Genomic DNA, 20,101 nt, shown 5'->3' with positions numbered 1-20,101 from the left:
AGAGCTTCAGGCTCATGGGCTTTTGTAATACTGCACCCATCAGGTGTTTCCCACTTTCCGGAAAAGCTGGAGGACTCCTACCTAAAGCAATTATCAAGCTGATAAACCAACAGAAAAAAGAAATAGTATTTATATGCTCAAAAAATGTGATTCCAGTGGTTACTAATGGAATTTGAATCTTCTTAATCCTTCTCATGCTACTTGAGCTCCTGCTGGGAAGGTCAATGCAGTATCATTCATGGGTATGGTACTCCCCCGACTGAAATCAAATGCTGAAACAATGTCAGGATTTTCAGTCTCCTGTGAAAAGCAATTTTTAATATGAACATTGTTATTGTATATTGCACATTTTTTCTTTATAATTCCCTGATGAAAAAATGCGTCTTGAAGCAAAACTCCAACTGAAGCCAATGAACCTTTCACCCAGGCAAAGGCCATAGTTTCAAACCCTACATAACTGGGATATTTTAAAAATAATTTTATCACTACTTAGCTTGGAGGAAAGAGGAAAATTATTGTTATAAATTCTAGGCCATCTTAGTCAAGAATAATAGTTGGATTTCAAGGGATATTAAGTATTGGCAACCCAAATAATCCTTGCTGTACCATGGAAGTGATTTAACACTCTCCAAGCCCTTCATTTACTGCTGAAAACAAATTGATCTGTCTCCAAACCTTGCTCGCATCAGTTTATTAACGAAGGAACATGCATCAAGGCAGCTATTTGAGTTGACTCTTTCCATGCTCCAGTGCTGCCATGAGGGCTGGCTGGGGTTAAACGAGCACATTGCTGGATCACTGTGGTCAAGACCAAAACTATAGAGTGTTCCCAATGGGGACACATTTTTAATCCAAATGATGGCCTTCCCAGGCCTGCCACTGAGTAACAGCACATCCTTGTCTGTCTGGGGAAGGGATCTGGACCGAAGTCTTACAAGAAAAGTTTAGTTGCCCAGAAGTAAATAACTTTGTTGCTTAATCAGCCAGTTACTTGCATATAGTAATTGCCATCACTTCTATTAGCTATTTGATGCAATATATTGGACTTACTCTTTGTAGTGTTATTCAGCGATAGGATCTTGGTATATTGCTAAAGCACTGAAGAAATGAGTTTTAAATATGAGGTTGTAGTTAAATCATATTCAATACACACTGTTTTTTGGCAGTCAGAAAGTAAATTTGTAGCTGGAATATAAAAAAGGACTAATGAAGCAGGAGTATATGTGCTAGAAGTATTTTATGTGGGGCTTTCAAAGGCTGATCTTCACGTTGCTGATTTTTTTTCTTAAAAGGTTTGAAAACCCACGAGAATATTTGAAAAGTGTAATGCTAATTCCTTCTTTGTTGTGTTTTGTTTTGGTCTGACAGCTTAGGTGTAAAAATGTTTTCAAACAATACTAAATCATTGGTTTCATAACAAAGTGTCAAGAGATGATAAAAAAAACAACCCTGATCTTTCAGATTATTTGACAGAAGGGCCTATAAACAGTAACAACTGAAAGATAAGAGAAGATGTAAAGACAAGTTTCTCTGAAGTTCTTATGCTGAGGTCTGGCTAATGTTGAACGTTTATGCAAGGTCATTCAGCCTGGCTAATGGGGAGTTGTTCAGGGACAACATAAAATTAGATGCAATTTGCGAATAAAACAGGAGGAGATTCTCTAATCATAATTAAGCGAATGAATGATTTAACTAAAGAAAATGGCTTTTAGATAAAGTTACAAGTAAACTTAGTATTACCTCTTTTTAATGAGACTCCTGGGATCATCAGAACAGAAGAACATTTAGACAATTGTTGTTTATTTTACTTAAAAGCAATACATTTATTTGAAGAAAGCAAGCATCCCAGGAAATGAACACAACTTCCAACCGCAGCATTTCTGGTCATTCTTTTGCTTTGGGTTTCCCTTCAGATGTGTGTTTACAACACCAGCCAGCATTGTGCAGGCTGTTCTCAAAGCAGTTAAATCCCAGAGCGCTGGGGCACGGAGTATTACAAGATGAAAATTATAGAGCATGTCTGATCATAACAGAAGGCTAAGGAGTTTTTAATGTAACAGAGAACTAACATAATAAAAAAAATACTTTCTGCGATGCTTGTGGATATGGTATGCAGTGTTTAAGCAACGTCACTTCGAAGTAGGGGATTTTACTGCCCCCGTAATTAGCTGGACTATCTAAAGAAACCTTACTTCATACCTGAGTTTTGCTCAGTTGGACTTGCTGGTAGCTTTACTAACACTGGATTTTCCTGTTTTCTCTGTAGCCTGTAACACGGCCACCTGTTCCAGCACACCAGGTACCCCCTTACAAAGCTGTTTCAGCCAGGTTCCGACCACTCACCTTTTCACAAAGTACCCCCATTGGCCTGGACCGGGTTGGACGAAGGCAGCAGATGAGAACATCTAATGGTAAGATGGGCAAGTCTTCTTAACTTTCTAGATCTCAACTTCATACCCCAGCTTGGTCAGGAAGTAGATTATAGTGTGGAACACAAAAGGGTGCAAACCAACTCAGTGACAAAGTAGTACCCAGCTAAGTTGCTTTGTTTTATGACTTTCTCATTAGTAGCTTTTTGTGCTGTGTACACGTAAAGCTTGTTTTTCACATATTCTGCTTGACATTGCTACGGTTTATTCTTCTGTACCTGTTAAACTCCTGTATTTTCCACTCTGTATTCACATACTTGCCTGAAGATAATAACAGAATATGAAGGAAGTAAGGTCTCATATGCTTGAGTTCATACCTGAACAATAGCCACACCACACATGTATTTTTAATTTTCTGTTTGCTATGCATTCAGCTTAACTACCTAGATAGGCAAGCCTTAAATAATTAAGCAGCTTGTTTCAGAGAACTGTATGCAGTTGCAGTTGCTTACTCAGTGGCGAGTGTAGCCCAAGCTGGGTTCTGGGACATGATGGACAGATTCTTGGAAAAGATTGCCTTTTCGGAAGCAGTACCTTTTATCAGACTCTCTGATGTGCCCTGTGTATTTTTTCTGTAATAGTTTACTATTAGCATGCAATGCTATCTTGAGTTAATAGAAAGTCATATCTAGTGTTAGTGGAACATATCTTGGCAGGTGGGACCAGAAGAACCTGGATTTATACCATTTGTGTTCTTTCAGACCACCGTGAGCATAATCTAAACAGTTATTCCTGTTTCACTGGCAAGGATCAGACATAAAAGCAAAATTTTCACTTGATGTGACTTTTATGACTCATTACAATAAATATAGCAGTTGAGCAGGAGAAGCTTCTGAAATCAAAGCCCTGAAGGCAAGTGGGGAATATCATGGACTTTGAGAGCAGTTGCGAAGATCTGTTAAGTAGCTCTAGCAGAAAATAATAAAGTGACCAGTGTCACACATTGTGATCTCTTTCCTTTTTCTCTTAAATTCACAAGGCATTTCCTTGTCTTTGAACATGTGAGAGGTTTTTGTTTGCTCATGTACAGTGAAATTTGATAGCACAAAAGCCCTTTATTACAGAAAGAAATTCTAAACCCAAGCACTGAAAACCAGTGGTATCTTATTTTAGTTACTTGCTAAAGCCTAATACATTGCATGTCTACTTTTATAACAATGGGAGATAGAATTGGAGATGTAAATTTTTAGAAAAACAGCTGTTACAAGACAGTAGATCATGATACTGTAGGAGACAGAATAACAACCAGCCAACACATAAGGGAAAATTCCCTTGAGACTTACATTGCTAATCTTGTGCTTAAAGGGTTACAAGTTTTAAATTGTATTAAAGAGGTTACCTATTTATCACAGTAGAGCAATTTTTATAAGTATGTTAAAAACGAACCCATCTTTTTTGCATATTGTGGTGTGTGACTTGAATTTGGCTAAATGAATTGCTGAACTCCTTTAAATAGGCTCAGCTCTGAGTAGGTGGGGTGGGATTCAGCTCAAGTTTAAGTCACCTAAATGTAGTCTAAATGTAGGTACCTACATTAAGAGTTAAACATTTGAACAGTCATTATGGGCAGTGGAGGTCTAGAGCTTGATTCAGTTACTCACCCCAGGGTCCAGATACGTGTGGGATACCTGAATACCTGCCTGCAGCTGGCAGATGTGACATAGGACCTATGGGAGACCTATTCCTTTCTTCAGTGGCAACTGGAGGCCAGCGGGATATCCAAAATACTTAAAATGGTGCTAAGTATCTACATTTAAACAACTGATCTGAGGCTCTAGCCATTGCAGTCAATGAAGGTTAGAGTAGGAACTGCCTTTGGATGAGGTGGATTGCTCTCTCAGCTGTTTCAATTGTGACCAATACCTGCTGATTTAGGTGGTTTGTTCAAGTATGGATTGCAGCATTTAGATTAAAAAATTTAAATGTCTTTAATTCAAGTAGTATCCTGTCCTGGATGTTTGCCCACAATGTTAAACTACTGTCAAGGTTTTCCCAGTTCATCAAGGTTGTGTAACTGAATAGGTTTCAGCCTGTGTGGAGCACAGCTCAGGAACTGAGGTGCGAAAAAACTGGCTGTTGGGGAGAGGAGATTTTCAGGTTCTCCATCCCTATCACTGATCAAATAAACAAACCCCACCCCAAATAGGTTATTGGCCATGGAAGTGAACAAACAGAAGTTACTAATCACTCCTCAAGAGAAAACAGTTCCCTGCTTGCTACCATCTCCTTGCTACCCTGTCCTTGCTCCCCCGTCTGTGCTCCCCCACCCCAAAAGAGTGAGGATGTAAGTAGGACAATATGCAGAAAACACGAATTCCCGGGTTACTGCACTGAATGCCATATTTGTGATTACCAGGAGGTGGGTGGAATATGCATGATGTTGCATGCATCTCCATGGTGGTTGCTGTATTCTATGGCCAAGTGCCTGAAAAGCTCAGGGAGGCAGAAAGACTGATGGACAGGACCTGAAGGGGCATCATGAAATTCACTACCGCAGGCTAAGCAGTCCCAGTGTTGCTGGGGACCAGAGGATGACGGCTATGTGATACTGTGAAGGATGGGACTCTTAACTGGTGGGAAAAGATAAAAACTATGCTGGTGGCTAATGGGACTGTTAGTCGCATGGATAGCTGGGCTTGATGATGCAAATAGCAGTGTGTTGGGAGCAGCTGGTGCATCAGGTGAAGCATCTAGGCAGTCCTAGGGACTCTGGAGGGCAGGTGATAGCTGTGGGGCAAGTGGATGCCAGGGAGAGTGTGATGGACAGGAGGCAAGCTCTGGAGGCAGACTTGAAGCCATCAGGTAGAAGCTAAAAGACCAGGAGCCCAATGGTAAAATTGTCCGAAGTGCTGCCAATACCACACTCAGTGTCAGAGGTTTTTACCTCCAGGCACCTTCATGCAGAAAGTTGTATTAAAAAGAGGGAGATTTAGATTATTTAGATTATTTAATTTAGATTATTAATTTAGATTATTTATGAACCGAGGAACGTTCGAAATAAAAATATCCTTTGTTTTCTAAACCAAAACAAAAGCAGGCTGCTGACATGCAAATCAAGAAATTATGGAGTAGTTTCTAAACAAAGAATTAGGGAAAAGCTGAAAGGTGAAATAATACACAGTTTAGGACAGCACATCCTTGACAGGCAACGTCAGGAGACCTACAGGAAGGGAAACAATGCTTGAACCATTCCTGAGGTGTGTGTAGGATTCCACGCAAGAGCTACTCTGTAAGGGTGGGATGTGTCTCATCTGACTCTATAGATGTCTAAGCTAAGCTAGGTGACCTTGATTGGAAGAAACAGTCAATTTAGGGTGCTGTTCATTGACCAAATACAGACAGATGATGAATCTTGCCCTCTGTTTCCATAATGCCCTCTGAGCAAATATCCTTGCAGGGGTGAGAAGAGTAAAAAAAATCCAATAAAGTATGCATTTTTGTTTAAAAGAAGGATAGTAAATAAAAGTGAGAAGTCATTTATGTAACAAAGGAATTTAAAGGAGCAGAAAAAGTTGTTGAATGCTTGCAGGCAGCATGGAGAGTGTTCAAGGACAGCATATTAGATGCTTAGAGCAAATTCATGTCACCTGTCAGAACAGAATTTGGAAACACCAGAAAAAGGTTCTGTCATTAAACACAGGGGAAAAGAATCTATCAGAAGAAAAAAAAACCCGCATCCTTCAGATTATTGAATTGTATCCAAATATTAAAAAAACCCCCACTAGCAATTTTGATGTAAACCTACAGGAATGTAGAAACTATTTGCTAAAGATATAAAAACTACATCCTTTTTAAAAAATAAGAATCCGGTAGACTACCAGACAGTTTGTAGTCCTTGTAAGTGACTAAGAAATAAAACCTGAGCTCGAATTAGATAAGGATCTGCCTCAAAATGTCAGTAGAAGTTTTAGAGTAACTAAATGAAGAGTAACAAATTGCCAGAACCAAGACTTCTAAAGGGATTTAAGAATGAAATTGCTGAGCTACTGCCTCAGCATGTAATTAATTCCTCAAAAATTGGCTCAATACGAGGAAGAATCACAGAATCACAGAATCATTAAGGTTGGAAAAGACCTATAAGATCATCAAGTCCAACCATTAACCCAACACCACCATGCCCACTAAACCATGTCCCAAAGTGCCACGTCTACATGTTTTTTGAACACCTCCAGTGATGGTGACTCCACCACCTCCCTGGGCAGCCTGTTCCAGTGCTTCACCACTCTCTCAGTAAAGACATTTTTCCTAATATCCAGTCTAGGCAGGTGGGATAACCATTTAAAAAGAAGTATCAGGAGGGATCCAGCAAGCAGTAGACCAGTGAGTCTGACATAATAATACGTAGAATATGTAAAGAATGTGCTTAGGGCTTAGAAACTGTAACAGAGAGTAACATCAACAGACTGGTGGACCTTTATGATAAAGAAGAGTCCATGTGCCCTATGTAGAGGACAGCTGTGCCCCACAAATGGATTAGGTTTTCTGAAAAAAATCACCGAGGATGTGACCAAGGGGATTCAGTAGGTATAGGCTACTTGGATCTCCAAAAGGCCTCTGACAAGATCTCTTACAAATGTCTCTTAATAGAGGCCTGGGATAAGAGGGAAGATCCTCCCATGCTTTAACAAGTGAGTAAGCACTAAGTAATGGAGAGGAGGAAAGTGGTTGGTTTTCTTAAGGAGAGAGGTCAGGAGTGGAGTCAGATGTTCAGTATCCTCACAAGTAATGCGGGAAGGGAGGTATAGAATAAAATTACAGTTCTTGCTTGTGTGCTAAATTATTCATGGTGGTGAAAGCACAAGCTGCTTGAACAGAGTTGCAGAAGGATTTCACAATACCAAGACACAACGTGCTGCACTGGTGGCAGGTGAATTCGGTGTTGATAAAAGCAAGGGTAGTGCACATGGAGGAACATGATTCCGATATGCTTGCAGAAGAATGGACTTTGAGCTAGATATTGCCATTCAGGAAGAGATCTTGCAATCCTAACAGATAATTAAAGTGTCAGTTCAGTGCATAGTAACAGTCAAAACAGTAAATAAAAGGGCAGGAATTTGTAGGAAGGGAATGGAGAACAAAACAGAAAGCCCAATTGTGCCACTGACGTGGCGTGTGGGGGCCATCTCCCCATTCCTTTCCACCTAAAGGCATTTTTTACAGGGGACGATACAGAGAAAGGCGAAAGAACAAGGAAACCTACTCAGTGTCTCTGTGTGAGGAATGATTAACGCAGCTAGGGCTCTGCACCTTGGAAAAAGGACAATAGGGGAATATTATTGTTTCCAATAATGTAAGAACTAACGGGTACCAAATGAAATCATCAGATAGCAAGTTCAAAATGAAAGATAGTTTTCACACTCTATAAAATTAAACTATGAAACTAATTGCTACACGTGAGATTTCACATCCCAAAAGTTTACAGAAATTGAGAAAGTGGTTTGTGGTTCATTAAATACAAAGATATCACTTCTGCCCCAGGAGGGATCTGACTCTGATCTGCAGATAGCTGGAATTTAGGAAAGTACATCAGAAAAATGCCATTACATGCCTCATCTATTTTTATGTTCTTCCCTGGGCATCTGCTACTGGCTGCTGTCACAGCAGTGGGCTGGGGGGACCTTTGGTCTGCCCCAGGGTGGAGGGGTATCTAGAATCGGATTTTCTTGAGGCGGATCAACTAGCTTTTAGTTTTAGTATTTCAGTATGTGCTACCCACATCCTTTTCAGAGTGTTTGCGCAGTGGGTAAGCCAGCTGAGCGTGCATTTGGGCAGGATCACTGTGGACTGCCGTTACAAAGGACAGCCTGCGCCTCCTCCTGTCCCTGGCTGATCCTGTGAAGAAATAAACCCACCACCAGCTCACCCAAAACAAGTACTTTTGCGGTGGCTCAGTTTGTGGCTGCACAGTTGCTAGATGTACCCATGCAGAGGAGGGAGAACAGATCCACCATCCCTAGCAGCATCCCATGGTGGCACTGGCTTAGTCATTGGGCAAAAGCACTCAGTCCATTCCATTCTGCAAAAATCAAACCAAATGACTGATTTTCAGAGGTCGTTTTTAACGTCTCTTCTGGAAGAACTGTGTGGGGTTTGAGCTCATTTTCCTTTGGCAGTTCAGCTGGTTTTCCCCTGCAGGTAGGGGTTTGACATGGCAGAGAACTTGTGCTCTGGCTGATTAAAAGCGTGAAGCCTTCGCTTGCGGGTCCCAGGATCATCAGCATTTCAGAGTCACTTCTGTTTGCTGGGTTGGTTTTTTTAATGATATGTGCTGAGAAAAACATGTGGGACTCTGTATAAACATCTTATAATATGTAGTAGCTTGGTTTTACTGCACTATCCAAGAAGTGTCCTTGCAGCAGAAAATAATAGGGAAGTTTGGGGATTCAGAAGAGAATTCCTATCAGTCTCCTGTGCAGTGCAGCACAGTCTGGATTTTTGTAGGAAGATGGCATTAATATTGCAGGGCGATGTTTGGCCTTCTCCATCTGAGGCAGCGCTGGGGGAAACCATGTGATTTCAGTGGGTGTTGAGAGTTTGCTGTGTGCAGAAATGCCTCCAGGGTTTTCTGAACATGTCCCTGGTGGAGGCAGTCCCCAGTTAAAAGACAGGCTCAGCTGAGCAACACAGTTTGCAGGTAAAGAATGAGCCGTAAATATTATGGAGCTTTCCAAACTGTAAATGTAGTGCTGTGTACAAGCACAGGTTGCAGCAGGCTTTGCACTCTGCTGATGGGAGCAGCTCCTGCCTTTGCTTCCAGTGCATGAGCTGATCCAGCTTCACTGCAGAACGATGCAGATGTAAGGGTGGTAGATGCTGGCCCATGGTGACTGGATGAGGTTGTGCTCTAGCTGGGTCAGTCCCGGTGAAAGCTGGACTGTTTGGGTGCTTTCCTAATTAATTCCCTATTTTCTGGAGCAGCTGAATTAAGTTTGTAGTTTGAATGAGAAAATGTCTCCATCCTCCCCTCTTTTCCTGGGAGCAGTCTGCTGCAGCCTTAACACTTCGGCTGCTTGTGCCCTAAATAATGATACGGCATTTGCCTGTGAAGCAAGAGAAGTTTTAATAGCCATGCAAAAAATACCTTCATTGTTTACTTCTACAGGAATTTTAACCCGTATAATATAACAAAGATAGACCGATACTCCGAACAGTGTTGTAATACAAGGCACTCCCAGCTCCCATCCAAATAGTCTTTCCTTTTGAATTGCAGTCATTTGAATATAGATTTAAATCGCATTAAGCTGCTTTAATGAAAACCAAATGTACTCCTTGGCTTGCTGCTTTCGAGACATTCAGGCACTTTGGGAACGGTCTGGGAGGCGCAGGCGGCTGCAGGCACAGCGCAGCCGGGACCAGGCAGCCAGGTTTTTGTTTCTTTTCTGGAACTTCCTCCCTAAGGGCACCCCATGATGTCAGCGAGCCGTGAGCTCGCGGCGGCCAGGCTGAGCGCGCGCCGCTGGCAGTTCCCAGCCGGGCTCGGCCTCGGAGGCGCAGCTGGGAGCCGAAGGCAGCGAACAGGCTGTTTCTCTGCGCTGTCGGTAGCTCAGAGCCTTTTGTGATCCTCCGCCAGCCCTTTGGGACCAAGCATCACCTGTTGGAGGTCAAACCGTTGCCCTGGGATCGTGTCTGGCGGCAGCATGGTAGCCAGGGGGGGAATGGCACGATTTTGGAGTCTGGAGAGCCTTCAGATGGGTACGTGTGAGTAGAACACGGTCTCTCTCTCTCTCTCTCTCTCACTATTTTTTACAGTGTTTTTAGATTGAACTGATAAACTGTGGCAGTCGGGGGGCCTGATTCTGATCACGCTTATACCGTGTCATCCACGGGAGCCTGCAGCCTCACACTGGTGACAAAGATGCTAGGAGATCAGAATCAGTCCCAGGCTGTCTTTTAAGTTTTTGCATCCCGTTGGTGGGATCAGGAAAGCCCACCCACCCCTACCTCTGATATTTCTGTCTGTGAACAATAGAGGAATAGATGCAGAATGCAAGCAACTGATTTTCGCTTCAGTCTAACTACGAAGACAATGTAAGCTTGTTGATTTGGTGCACAATAATGAACAGTTATCGGTCCCAAAATTGCAGTCATTTTTCATCTGGAGCCAAATGAATAAGGTTATTTTGATATGCCGTTGTTACTGGAACAAACCAACAGGCAGTACTGATAGTACAGTGGAGATGCATAAAGGATCACAGGGATTAATTTTTTTTGGTGTTGCTTCATAAGCTAAAAATTGATTTAATGAATTATTTATTTGCAGATTTTTTTAATAAAGCAGTTCCAGTAAGTTTCACAAGATGTTTTTTAAAAGTTTATCAGTGCCTAGATTTATGATTCTGTAGGGAAAATAAATCTTGTTTTTTTAAATAGGGATTCTGCATCCTCCCTGGTTAGGCAGATTATACCATTAATGCGAATGTATAGTTAAAATGCTGTGGAGTAGAAGAGAACGGTTGAATAGCCATGTTCTGTTACATCAAGACTATGCCATATTTTTCCACTTTTAAAGGAAAAAAAATCTTCCAAGTTTTTTAGTGAATCTGTGCAGTAATCAGCTTTGATCTCTCTTGCAAATTAATACCCAAATGACCAAAGATGCTCGTGATGGCATGAACGCCCATAAGGAGAGGGTTGAAGTGTTTCTCCCTATGAGGTAAATACCGGATAGGCAGCGGCGTGCCTGTTAGTTGTGTAGGTGTGTGGAGTAAAGCCAGGAGTCATCTCTTTGCGACCCTCACCCATCTGGAGCCCAGAGCTCAGGAGGCAGGCGATACCCAGGCTTGAAGCAGGGCAGAGAAGAGGCAGGGTCAGGGCCCTGCTGCTCAGCCTTGCTGCTGGGTGGACGTGGCAGGTTCAATAACTCCGCTTAAAGGTCCCTTCCCAGGCACTCGGGAGTGAGAGGGACGCTCCGCAGGCTGTGTGGCAACTTATCTGGGACACAGTAGCAATTAGAAAAGGAGTTCAGTGCTAGCAGCCCATTCTGAATTGTATTTTTTTTTCATTTTTTATGTATTATTTTTTATTGGATTTTTGAGCACTGTATGATCTTCAGACTCTCTAGTTATTCACAGCGTGGGCCTGCCATAGGAATAAATCTTCAGGGATAAATTAGCAAGGACCAGAGAGCGCACTCAAGCACTGGGCCACTGGTCATGAACGCTTCTTGATTAGCTCATCCACTGATCTGCTTGAACATTACAGCTGGCTTTCAAAGGCAAACCTACTCTGAACGGGTCTAGCACTGAGCAGCGTGGACGTGAGTCAGTCAGTGTTACTTGGTCCTGAGATCAGTCCCCAGTCCTGTTCATCTGCCGGTACAGAGATGACTGCCAAAAGGATCTACCCCCCAGTGATGTACCCCAAATGGGTTTTACAGTTTATACAGTAACTGCAGATTTACATGTGCATAGTGAAAGTCACTTACATGATGTTTCTCTTCGTTTATGTGTCTGTGTAATAAGATGAAGCCCATCTTAGTTTTGGTCTCTATTTCTTTACAAAGCTGCCTCTTTGGTCAGAAAACATGCAATTGTCAAACCAAGAATTTTTTGTGATTTGGGGCAATTAGAACAAGTTTTTTCTCGGGCAGTTACACTGTGCTCAGTCCAGGCTCCCTGTCCCCTTGGGCCTCCCCGTAGGTATCTCAGTGCTGCCAGAGCCTCCCCTGCCACGCGGGAGAGGTGGCGGCAGCCGGCTCGGAGCAGGGGCTGCTGCGTGGGCTGCCCACCCCTCTCACGGGTGGGTGGGTACGGAGGTCTTGGGTCGTTACATCCCTGCAGCGGACCTGATGACGTGACGGCACCCAGGCTGGGACTGACAGCGGCCCCTCTGACTGCCGGGGGCCCACTGGAGCTCTCTCATCTGCCCTGTGGGGAACAGCATTGAGACCTCCCTTCTGATTCAGGTCATTTGGATTTCCTCTGGATAAAAAATGAATAAATAGTGGTTGTAGTTCTACTTTTTGTGCACAAAAAGGAGAATTTCTCAGTTCTCTCAGGTGCTAAATGAGAAAATTCCGAAGAAGAGTATTTAATGGCGGAAAAGCGGTTTTCCTGAGAGCTCTGCTGCCCTCCTCTTCTGCTGTTATTGTTATATCCGTCACAACAAAGGCAACTTCTCAGCGATTCCTCTTGCATTGTTTTTTTTTGGGGAATCGTAAAAATGATGAAGCAAACAGCTGTCGCACCTTTGTTTTAGTTGCTGCAGATGGTGGGACTGAATCTTCGGCCTTAGTGGATGACAATGGCAGTGAGGAAGATTACAGTTACGAGGAGCTCTGCCAAGCCACACCCAGGTACCTGCAGCCTGGAGGGGAACAGCTAGCAATTAATGAGGTAATGTCCTGGGATTTGCATTGCCGTAATGATGGGGGGGGTGTTGGTGTTTTCCACAGGTCTGAGGTTTCATATCAATAAACAGTGCAATGGCAGTAGCCAGCATAGCGAAGAATCCAGCAGCCATGGTGTCTTGTCTCTGGCAGGGCCCATGACCAGATGCCAAGGGAAGAGCACAGGGACTAGTACTTCACTGGGAGCGTAACTCATTAGCCTGTGTAACTGCTCTGGAGTAGGACTTTAATTGTTCTCACTAATAAATATACGCACAGATTTCTGAAAATCCAGAATTTTATTTTTTTCCTGTAATAGGAGTAATCATGGGCACTCTAGTGAGGTATTTTGATATTTTAGTAATTTATAAACAGTCCATTGTTTATCTTTTATTCTTCACAACCTCATTTTCTTCCCATCTCAGCTGATAAGCGATGGCAGCGTTGTCTATGCAGAAGCTCTCTGGGACCATGTGACTATGGATGATCAAGAGCTGGGCTTCAAAGCTGGAGATGTCATTAGAGTTCTAGAAGCTTCCAACAAAGACTGGTGGTGGGGAAGAAACGAGGACAAGGAAGCCTGGTTTCCAGCTAGCTTTGTCAGGGTCAGTAACTCTTGCTTTTGCACCATTGTCATGAGAGATTCCTAGCAGAGTGCAACAGCAATGGTCATGGCATTACATTTAAGTAAAGGGCCTGATCTTCAGCATCTTTGTATCCGAACATCAGTGGTGTAACTCCTAATGACTTCACAAGGAAAAAAGCGATAGAGAATTGCACACCAAGATCCGTTAGCTGCTCTGACACCTTATATTCTGGCTTCTTCCTTTGTGTGGTCCTTCTGTAACCAAAGGAATTTCTCAAGCAGAAATGAGGGCAGTGGAAAGCTCAACCAGGAGCAATCAGTGTATACAGAGAGGATGAAGCAGTTTTCACGAGGGAGTGGGGAAAGCTATGCTGCAGGGATTTCTTGGTAAAAGAGGGCTTAATTTATTATCACAACGTTGTGTAGGAATCTGGTTCACTGTCTGAACTCCCCAGTCAGAACTCAGCCAGATTAATGACAGTATAACTCTCGAATGGTATAAAATTGAACTATGTTTTAGAAACTAATTTAAAGTACTTTTTGAGAGCCTGTAATGAAGTTTGGGCCACACTGTATGAAGTACTACACAAAGTGCAAGAGATGGTTCCTGCCTTTTCCCTTCCTAGATCTTCAGCCAACATGGGCAATCAGACAAAAGTCAAAAAAAGAGGTGCTGTTATCCACATTGTACAGAGGGGAAACTGGGGCAGAGGGAAACTATTTAAAAGTGTTTGAGTTGTCTACTTTTGTAATTATTACCCATATGCTGGCTTGGCCAAAATAACATATAAAGTATTAGTCAGGGTCAGAAATAAGCTTAAGTCTGAAAAATACACAGGCAACACAACAAGGTATCTCTCAGATACTGTGAGTAGAAAGCCATGTATTTAATCAGACAGAAATCTTAACACTTTATTTGAATATGCAGTGGGTACAATGAGGTAAATCCTCTTGTGGAACCCTCTATGTAAGATAAGAATGGGAACATTTCTGTAGCAAGTCCTCTCTTAATTGTAAGAAGTTTGTAACAGTTTTATCACATCTTGTAAAAGTTTGCTGCTTTACTCTGGTTTGCTTTGTTTGTTCTGGCTGCAGCTGCGAGTTAATCAGGAAGAAGTGCCAGAAAATTGTAGTAGTATCCAGGATGAAGAACAAGATGCAGATATTAGCAAGCATCGTCAGAAAATAGCTGAAAACAAGGATCAGATGAGAACCAACGTTATACAGGAAATTATGAACACAGAACGAGTCTATATCAAGCATCTCAAGGACATCTGTGAGGTACGTGTGTTAACCTGAGGGCATTCTGCTGACCTAATGTGAACAAAACATTCCGTATAAGTTGAGAACCAGAGTGGTTTCTCATATCAAAATATTCCCAATTGCACTTCTGAGGCTGTCAGTCTGACCCTTCTTGTGTCCTCTTATGGCTTTCCTCTCTGCCGACTGCCACAAGGCACCACAAGGCACCACAAGGCACCACTTCCTTTTTTTTAAAAAAACCCATTCTACTTTTGACATGGAAAAAGTGCTTTGCTTATCTGACCGCTATTTCCATAATAATGAGAGGAGGAAGTCCAGTTTATTTAGAACTTCTTACCACTTGGTTTAGATAGAAAACTTTCAGTAACTTTAATAAAATCAATTACAGTTCAGGGACAAAACTTTTTGAAAGTAACTTGCAAAGAGAGTGTTTGCTGGGTGAGATTTTTTTTTTCTCCAACAAAGAGATTTTTCCTGGATGCTTAGGAGCTATGAAGAATTCGTTAAAGGTGTTTTATAACTACCGTGCTTGTTTGAACCATAAAATGTGGGGGGGTTTCTGCTTTTTTTTAAAATTTTGTTGGAGGCCCACACTTGGACAAGAAGCTTCTTAATACTTTTCATTGAAGTTTGCCTCTTCTGACGTGGACTGTGACGCATTTGACCTGTATTTGACTTGTATTTGTGGTTAGCATCTGGAAGGGTGCTAAGCAACCTACCAAAATATTCTTTGTACCCTTAGTTTACTAGGGCTCTCTCTGTATTTGTCATGTTGTCATCCCTTAGTCCACTCATCATTAGATTCTTTCATGGACAACAAAGTAGACAAGACAGCAGTGTTTTTTGATTTTTTTTTTTAGATGAGGCCTTTTTATGCATTTTGAAGAAAGATAAAGGGGAAAACAAAAAGACAAAAACTGGTTGCTAATTGGCTAATTTTAGAACATTAAATGTAAGTTTTGTCATTTAAATTCACTATTTACTTAAGCTAGTAAGCTTGACTGTGTGCCTAAAAGATCAGGGAGGAATTTGTACATGCAGCTGTGTTGCTGCCATGGTAGCTGAGTTCTGGTGCACGACTTTAATATTTTACTGACCTATTAATTCTTAGACAGATATTAATAATTTTGTCTAATACATATATTCTATACCCCTTTTTTTAAATCTGACATGCCTCTGAGTTTAGTACAAGAGAGCAAACACACATTTTCCAAGTAGAGAAGTGATGCTCTATGTTCAACACGTGGGGTAGAGATGGTCTGCTTTCCTCAGAGTTAATCTGTAGGTTGGTGCAAGCAGGACATAAGGCTGAAAAAATACTCAGGTAAGACTAAGCCAGAAAAGCTACTGCAGATAGTAATCCAAATTTGCAAGCTCTGCACTAGAATGAATCACTAGGGCTGGTGCAGTCAGGATCATGAAGCTGGAATATGCCCAGAAAAAGGTTTTACATTCAAGAAGTGTCTGCAGTCCACATTATGAGAGCTGCACAGCAATTAGTTTTCCTTGTTGGAGTTATCCTCCTAATAGTAGTAAATGTGGTAGCTGGCTTGCAGCGTAGCCACTGCACAGCTCTCAGAGCAGATGGCTGTGGAGGAGACAGGAATATTCATAACAGTGCCAGCAATATTCAGGGTTGCTTCCTGGTAAACCTCACCGGAGCAATTGCAAGGCTTTTTACAGTTGTCTCCTCCCAAAGCGATTTGAGGGAAACCTGCCTGAAAGCAGCCAAACGGAGGAGCCTGGCAGATAACCCCTATCATAGCAGTTAACCTTCGCAATCCTCTGTACCCCGGCGCCATAACTGATACGAGAGTGCAAGCACAGCAGCTATTCCTGGATATTCAGCCTCTGCACTGTATCCTCCTCACCACGCTCAGCTTTGTGGAACAGGTACCTGAGGATGTGCTGGCTGTGTGTGGCAGCTGCTGGTGCGTGTTTCAGCCCTAAGAGGCCCCGATCGTACCTTTACCTCCTAGCTATGCGAATGCCGATGTGATCTCATGTTGGTTACTGATGGCAGAGCAGAATTTGTTCTGAGGGTGTTTTAAAACTGGAGGACTCAGTTGTGTATCTACTTAACACTGGATACGAATAAAGTGAACTGGACCCCTGTGATGTTCTTACAAGTAAAGAGAAAAAAAATGGAAAAGTGACTGTATTTTTATGTGCAGTCTTGCCAATATTATTACCTCCTGCCAAAATCCAATCCATATGGATTCTGCCGAACAGCAGCATTCTGAACGCTGCATTATAATATGTTCTTCATTTTGCTTCTCTGGCTTAGATTGTGCCCTACTTACCTCCTACTGGTTAAGGAACCAGTACTTTAACCCTGGTAGAAATTGTCTTTATGTTAATTGTTTTAGGGTTTGTTCTTATCCGCATAGAGAAGAACTCTTATGGCACAGAGAAATTGCTACGAAAAAGCGCGGCAGCTAAAGTAGTAGCATGCATGGGGCCTTACACTGGACTTGCCTCCAGCTTGGCTGGTAGTTGTAACAAGGAGATGCGAATGGGCTTTACACACTCTGCAGGTTTCTGGTTCCCTGATTCATTTACTGTGAGACAGAAGTTGGGCTTCAAGAATTAATGTGTAAACATTTCAGATGCAAATCTGAAATTGCATGTCCATGTGTGTGTGTATGGCTGGGAAACCTCACCTGCCTGTAGATCACAGGGATTTTGGCAGCTCAAATGGGCTTGTTCAGGGTAGAACCCGTTTTCACATCTTCAAACTAAAGATTTTTTTAAATTTAATTTCCAGGGTTATATTCGGCAGTGTCGCAAACATACAGGAATGTTCACCACAGTTCAGTTAAGCACCATTTTTGGAAATATTGAAGATATTTACAAGTTCCAAAGGAAGTTTCTGAAGGATCTTGAGAAACAGTACAACAAAGAGGAACCTCATCTAAGTGAAATAGGGTCATGTTTTCTTCAACACGTACGTTCCAAAAGTTGATTTTATTTATGAAATTAACAAAATATGATCATAAAATGCTAAGTTACCATGTTAGGAGGGGATTTTAGTAACAAGCACTTACCAAATACTAAACTGTGTATAGATAGCATTTTAGAATGTAAAATAATTTACAATTAAAGTTATTTAAATGTTTTAGATTTCTCTTCATCTTTAGCAAGCATGTAACATTGTACACAGTTTTAAGTTTCCTTTTCAATACTGTAATGATCACAGATGAGCTGGACTATTTGCAGTGAACTCATATTGGGCACGCAAAAAAGAGTCTGTGAGTTCATGATAGATACTTGCTAAGCCTATAGCTGTCTTCCCCAAAGAAAAGTACTTCTTAAAGTGGCTTTGATTATCCTGACTCAATGGAGGCCTCTATTTCTGTGTTCTTGCAAAGAAGGTACATAGTTTTGACAGTTACAAAGTAGATTTCTGCATAGTTTCAAGGCTGGTCAGCCTGGAAACAATATAGGAAATGGATTAATTAATCTAGTTAGATATAATATATGTTACAAAAATATCTTTCCTCCTTTATAGACAAATACTTTAGTTAAAGCTTTGACCTTTTTTTTCTTTTTAATAGCAAGAAGGCTTTGCTATTTATTCAGAGTATTGTAACAATCATCCCAGTGCCTGCATTGAACTGTCCAGACTAATGAAACAGGGCAAATACCGTCACTTCTTTGAAGCCTGTCGCTTGCTTCAGCAGATGATTGACATTGCCATTGATGGTTTTCTTCTCACGCCTGTTCAGAAAATCTGCAAATACCCTCTGCAGCTTGCAGAATTGCTCAAATACACAACTCAGGAGCACAGGTGAGACAACGAATAAAACAAATCTTACAATAGTAATAACACCTAATTGCTCAAGCTTTCTGGGTGACACAACACTGAGGCTTTTGAGATCAAGAAGAAAACTCCCATTGACCACTATAGACAGGAGCTCCTTCCTAGATGGAACCGTCACAAATACTAACAAAAACAGTATCTGAAAATGCAGCACAGGGGACTGACAGGATGCAAGACAGAATGAGGAATAAGTGAAAGAGGGAGAAGGAAAGGAAGAAGGTGCTGAAATAGGATGCAGGGAGGGATGTGTAAATCAGAGTGGAAAAAAGCCAATGTGTCAAAGAAATGAAGGAGAAGGAAATCTGCAGAAGAAAGGGGGAAACTGCATAAATGTTGTGGACACAAGAAAAGTTAAAGAGGGCCTTCAGAAAAACCACAATCTGAGCACGTTTGGAGGTAATGTGTTTTAGAAACTTATTAGTAATAAACATTGCCTTTGTTTGCAGTAAAGTCCAGATATTAGATTTTCAGCTGGGATAAATAAGAATTGAAGTTGCAGGTTATTAGCCTTTCCAGTATACCTCTGAGCTGATTAAATCTTTGACTAAATTTAGATTTTATCTTTAAATATCTGCCTTTTTACTTTGTACAACTGCAAGAAAAATGTTCCATTGTGACCCCTGTGTTCAAAGTCCAAATGCAGCCTGAGGCAATGCTTCCTTGGCCAAAGTCTGCACTTCTTTAACCTTGAGAAAACTCGCTTGGAGACCATGGGATTTTTGCCAGGGGCAAAATATAGGGGATGTGAAGTACTGACATTCAGGTGTGAAATGCCTCAATGCAGTTCTGTGGCTACCTGGGAAGTCCTGCAATAACAATTACTAACATGGTATCTCTTTCACTGCTAGTAATTTTAGAAAGATTATTCTGTGAACTATTAAACCTGAAGATAAGTCACAGCAAGGTCTTGCCACCTTCCACCCATAGCACCTGTTTTCCTTTTCTGTGGCACAGCATCCAGAGATGCCTACAAGCACAGACAGGCGCCCAGTGTACAGAGATGCTCACGAACAGGCAGGCCTACATCCACACAGAGCCTTGGTAAAGCTCCAGCCAGCTGTTTTTTTGGTAGCTTTTTGGGTTTTTTTCATAAAAAGTTTGAAGATCTGATGTGCACAGCCTGCTGTGAAGGCCATGGGTTATGCAGCAAGTGTGGAATAATGTACACACCAACAGCCAAAGAAGGAACTGAGATAAGGAAGGGCAACAGTAGCAGCGTGGATATCATGCGGTCACCCTGTGGGACATCTCCCTGGTGTTAGTAGGATCCTGTTATTGTCAGTCTTGCTTTTTGTATACAGTGTGGCAGAACAGTTTCCATAGGTATAGAGAGTGGAGAGTAATGCACAGATTTAGAAGGGAAGCACATTCATCATCAGCAGCTGATGAAAACAGGAACTGAGACAGAAGCAGATAAAAAGGACGGCGAGGCTGACCCCTTTGCAGGATTTATTTCTGGCTCGTGCTGTTTCCTACCTTTGGCTCCCTTTTCTGCAAGAGGCGTTCTGATAAAGGAGGGAAGGCAGCTGCTCTGTTGGGACTCTAAGGCAAGAAATACATCTCTTTCCTTCTGTCTTCTCAGAGACTCCATTTGAGGAAAGTGAAGGCATGAGGGATGCTATTCAAAGGGGAACGAAACCTGCCTACAGGTTGGGGAGATTCATAAGCATGTG

General features: G+C 42.0%; 1 protein-coding gene across 4 annotated transcripts in view; it reads left to right on the top strand.

The window, feature by feature from the left end:
• Nucleotides 1-20,101, top strand: part of SPATA13 (spermatogenesis associated 13) — a 45,181-nt gene that overhangs the window by 16,263 nt on the left and 8,817 nt on the right. The window contains exons 3-8 of one of the 4 annotated variants that reach the window (XM_059816009.1): nt 2,267-2,411; nt 12,627-12,763; nt 13,182-13,361; nt 14,438-14,623; nt 17,373-17,552; nt 18,163-18,395. In XM_059816009.1, coding sequence (XP_059671992.1) covers nt 2,267-2,411; nt 12,627-12,763; nt 13,182-13,361; nt 14,438-14,623; nt 17,373-17,552; nt 18,163-18,395 — 1,061 coding nt within the window. Of the gene's footprint in view, nt 1-2,266; nt 2,412-10,066; nt 10,122-12,626; nt 12,764-13,181; nt 13,362-14,437; nt 14,624-17,372; nt 17,553-18,162; nt 18,396-20,101 lie in introns of those variants that run through there. The other 3 variants (XM_059816015.1, XM_059816021.1, XM_059816026.1) reach the window with 3 other exon arrangements.

Source organism: Gavia stellata, chromosome 1 (assembly GCF_030936135.1).
Source record: "Gavia stellata isolate bGavSte3 chromosome 1, bGavSte3.hap2, whole genome shotgun sequence".
Lineage (NCBI taxonomy): Eukaryota > Metazoa > Chordata > Aves > Gaviiformes > Gaviidae > Gavia > Gavia stellata.
This window is presented reverse-complemented; position numbering and strand designations above follow the sequence as displayed.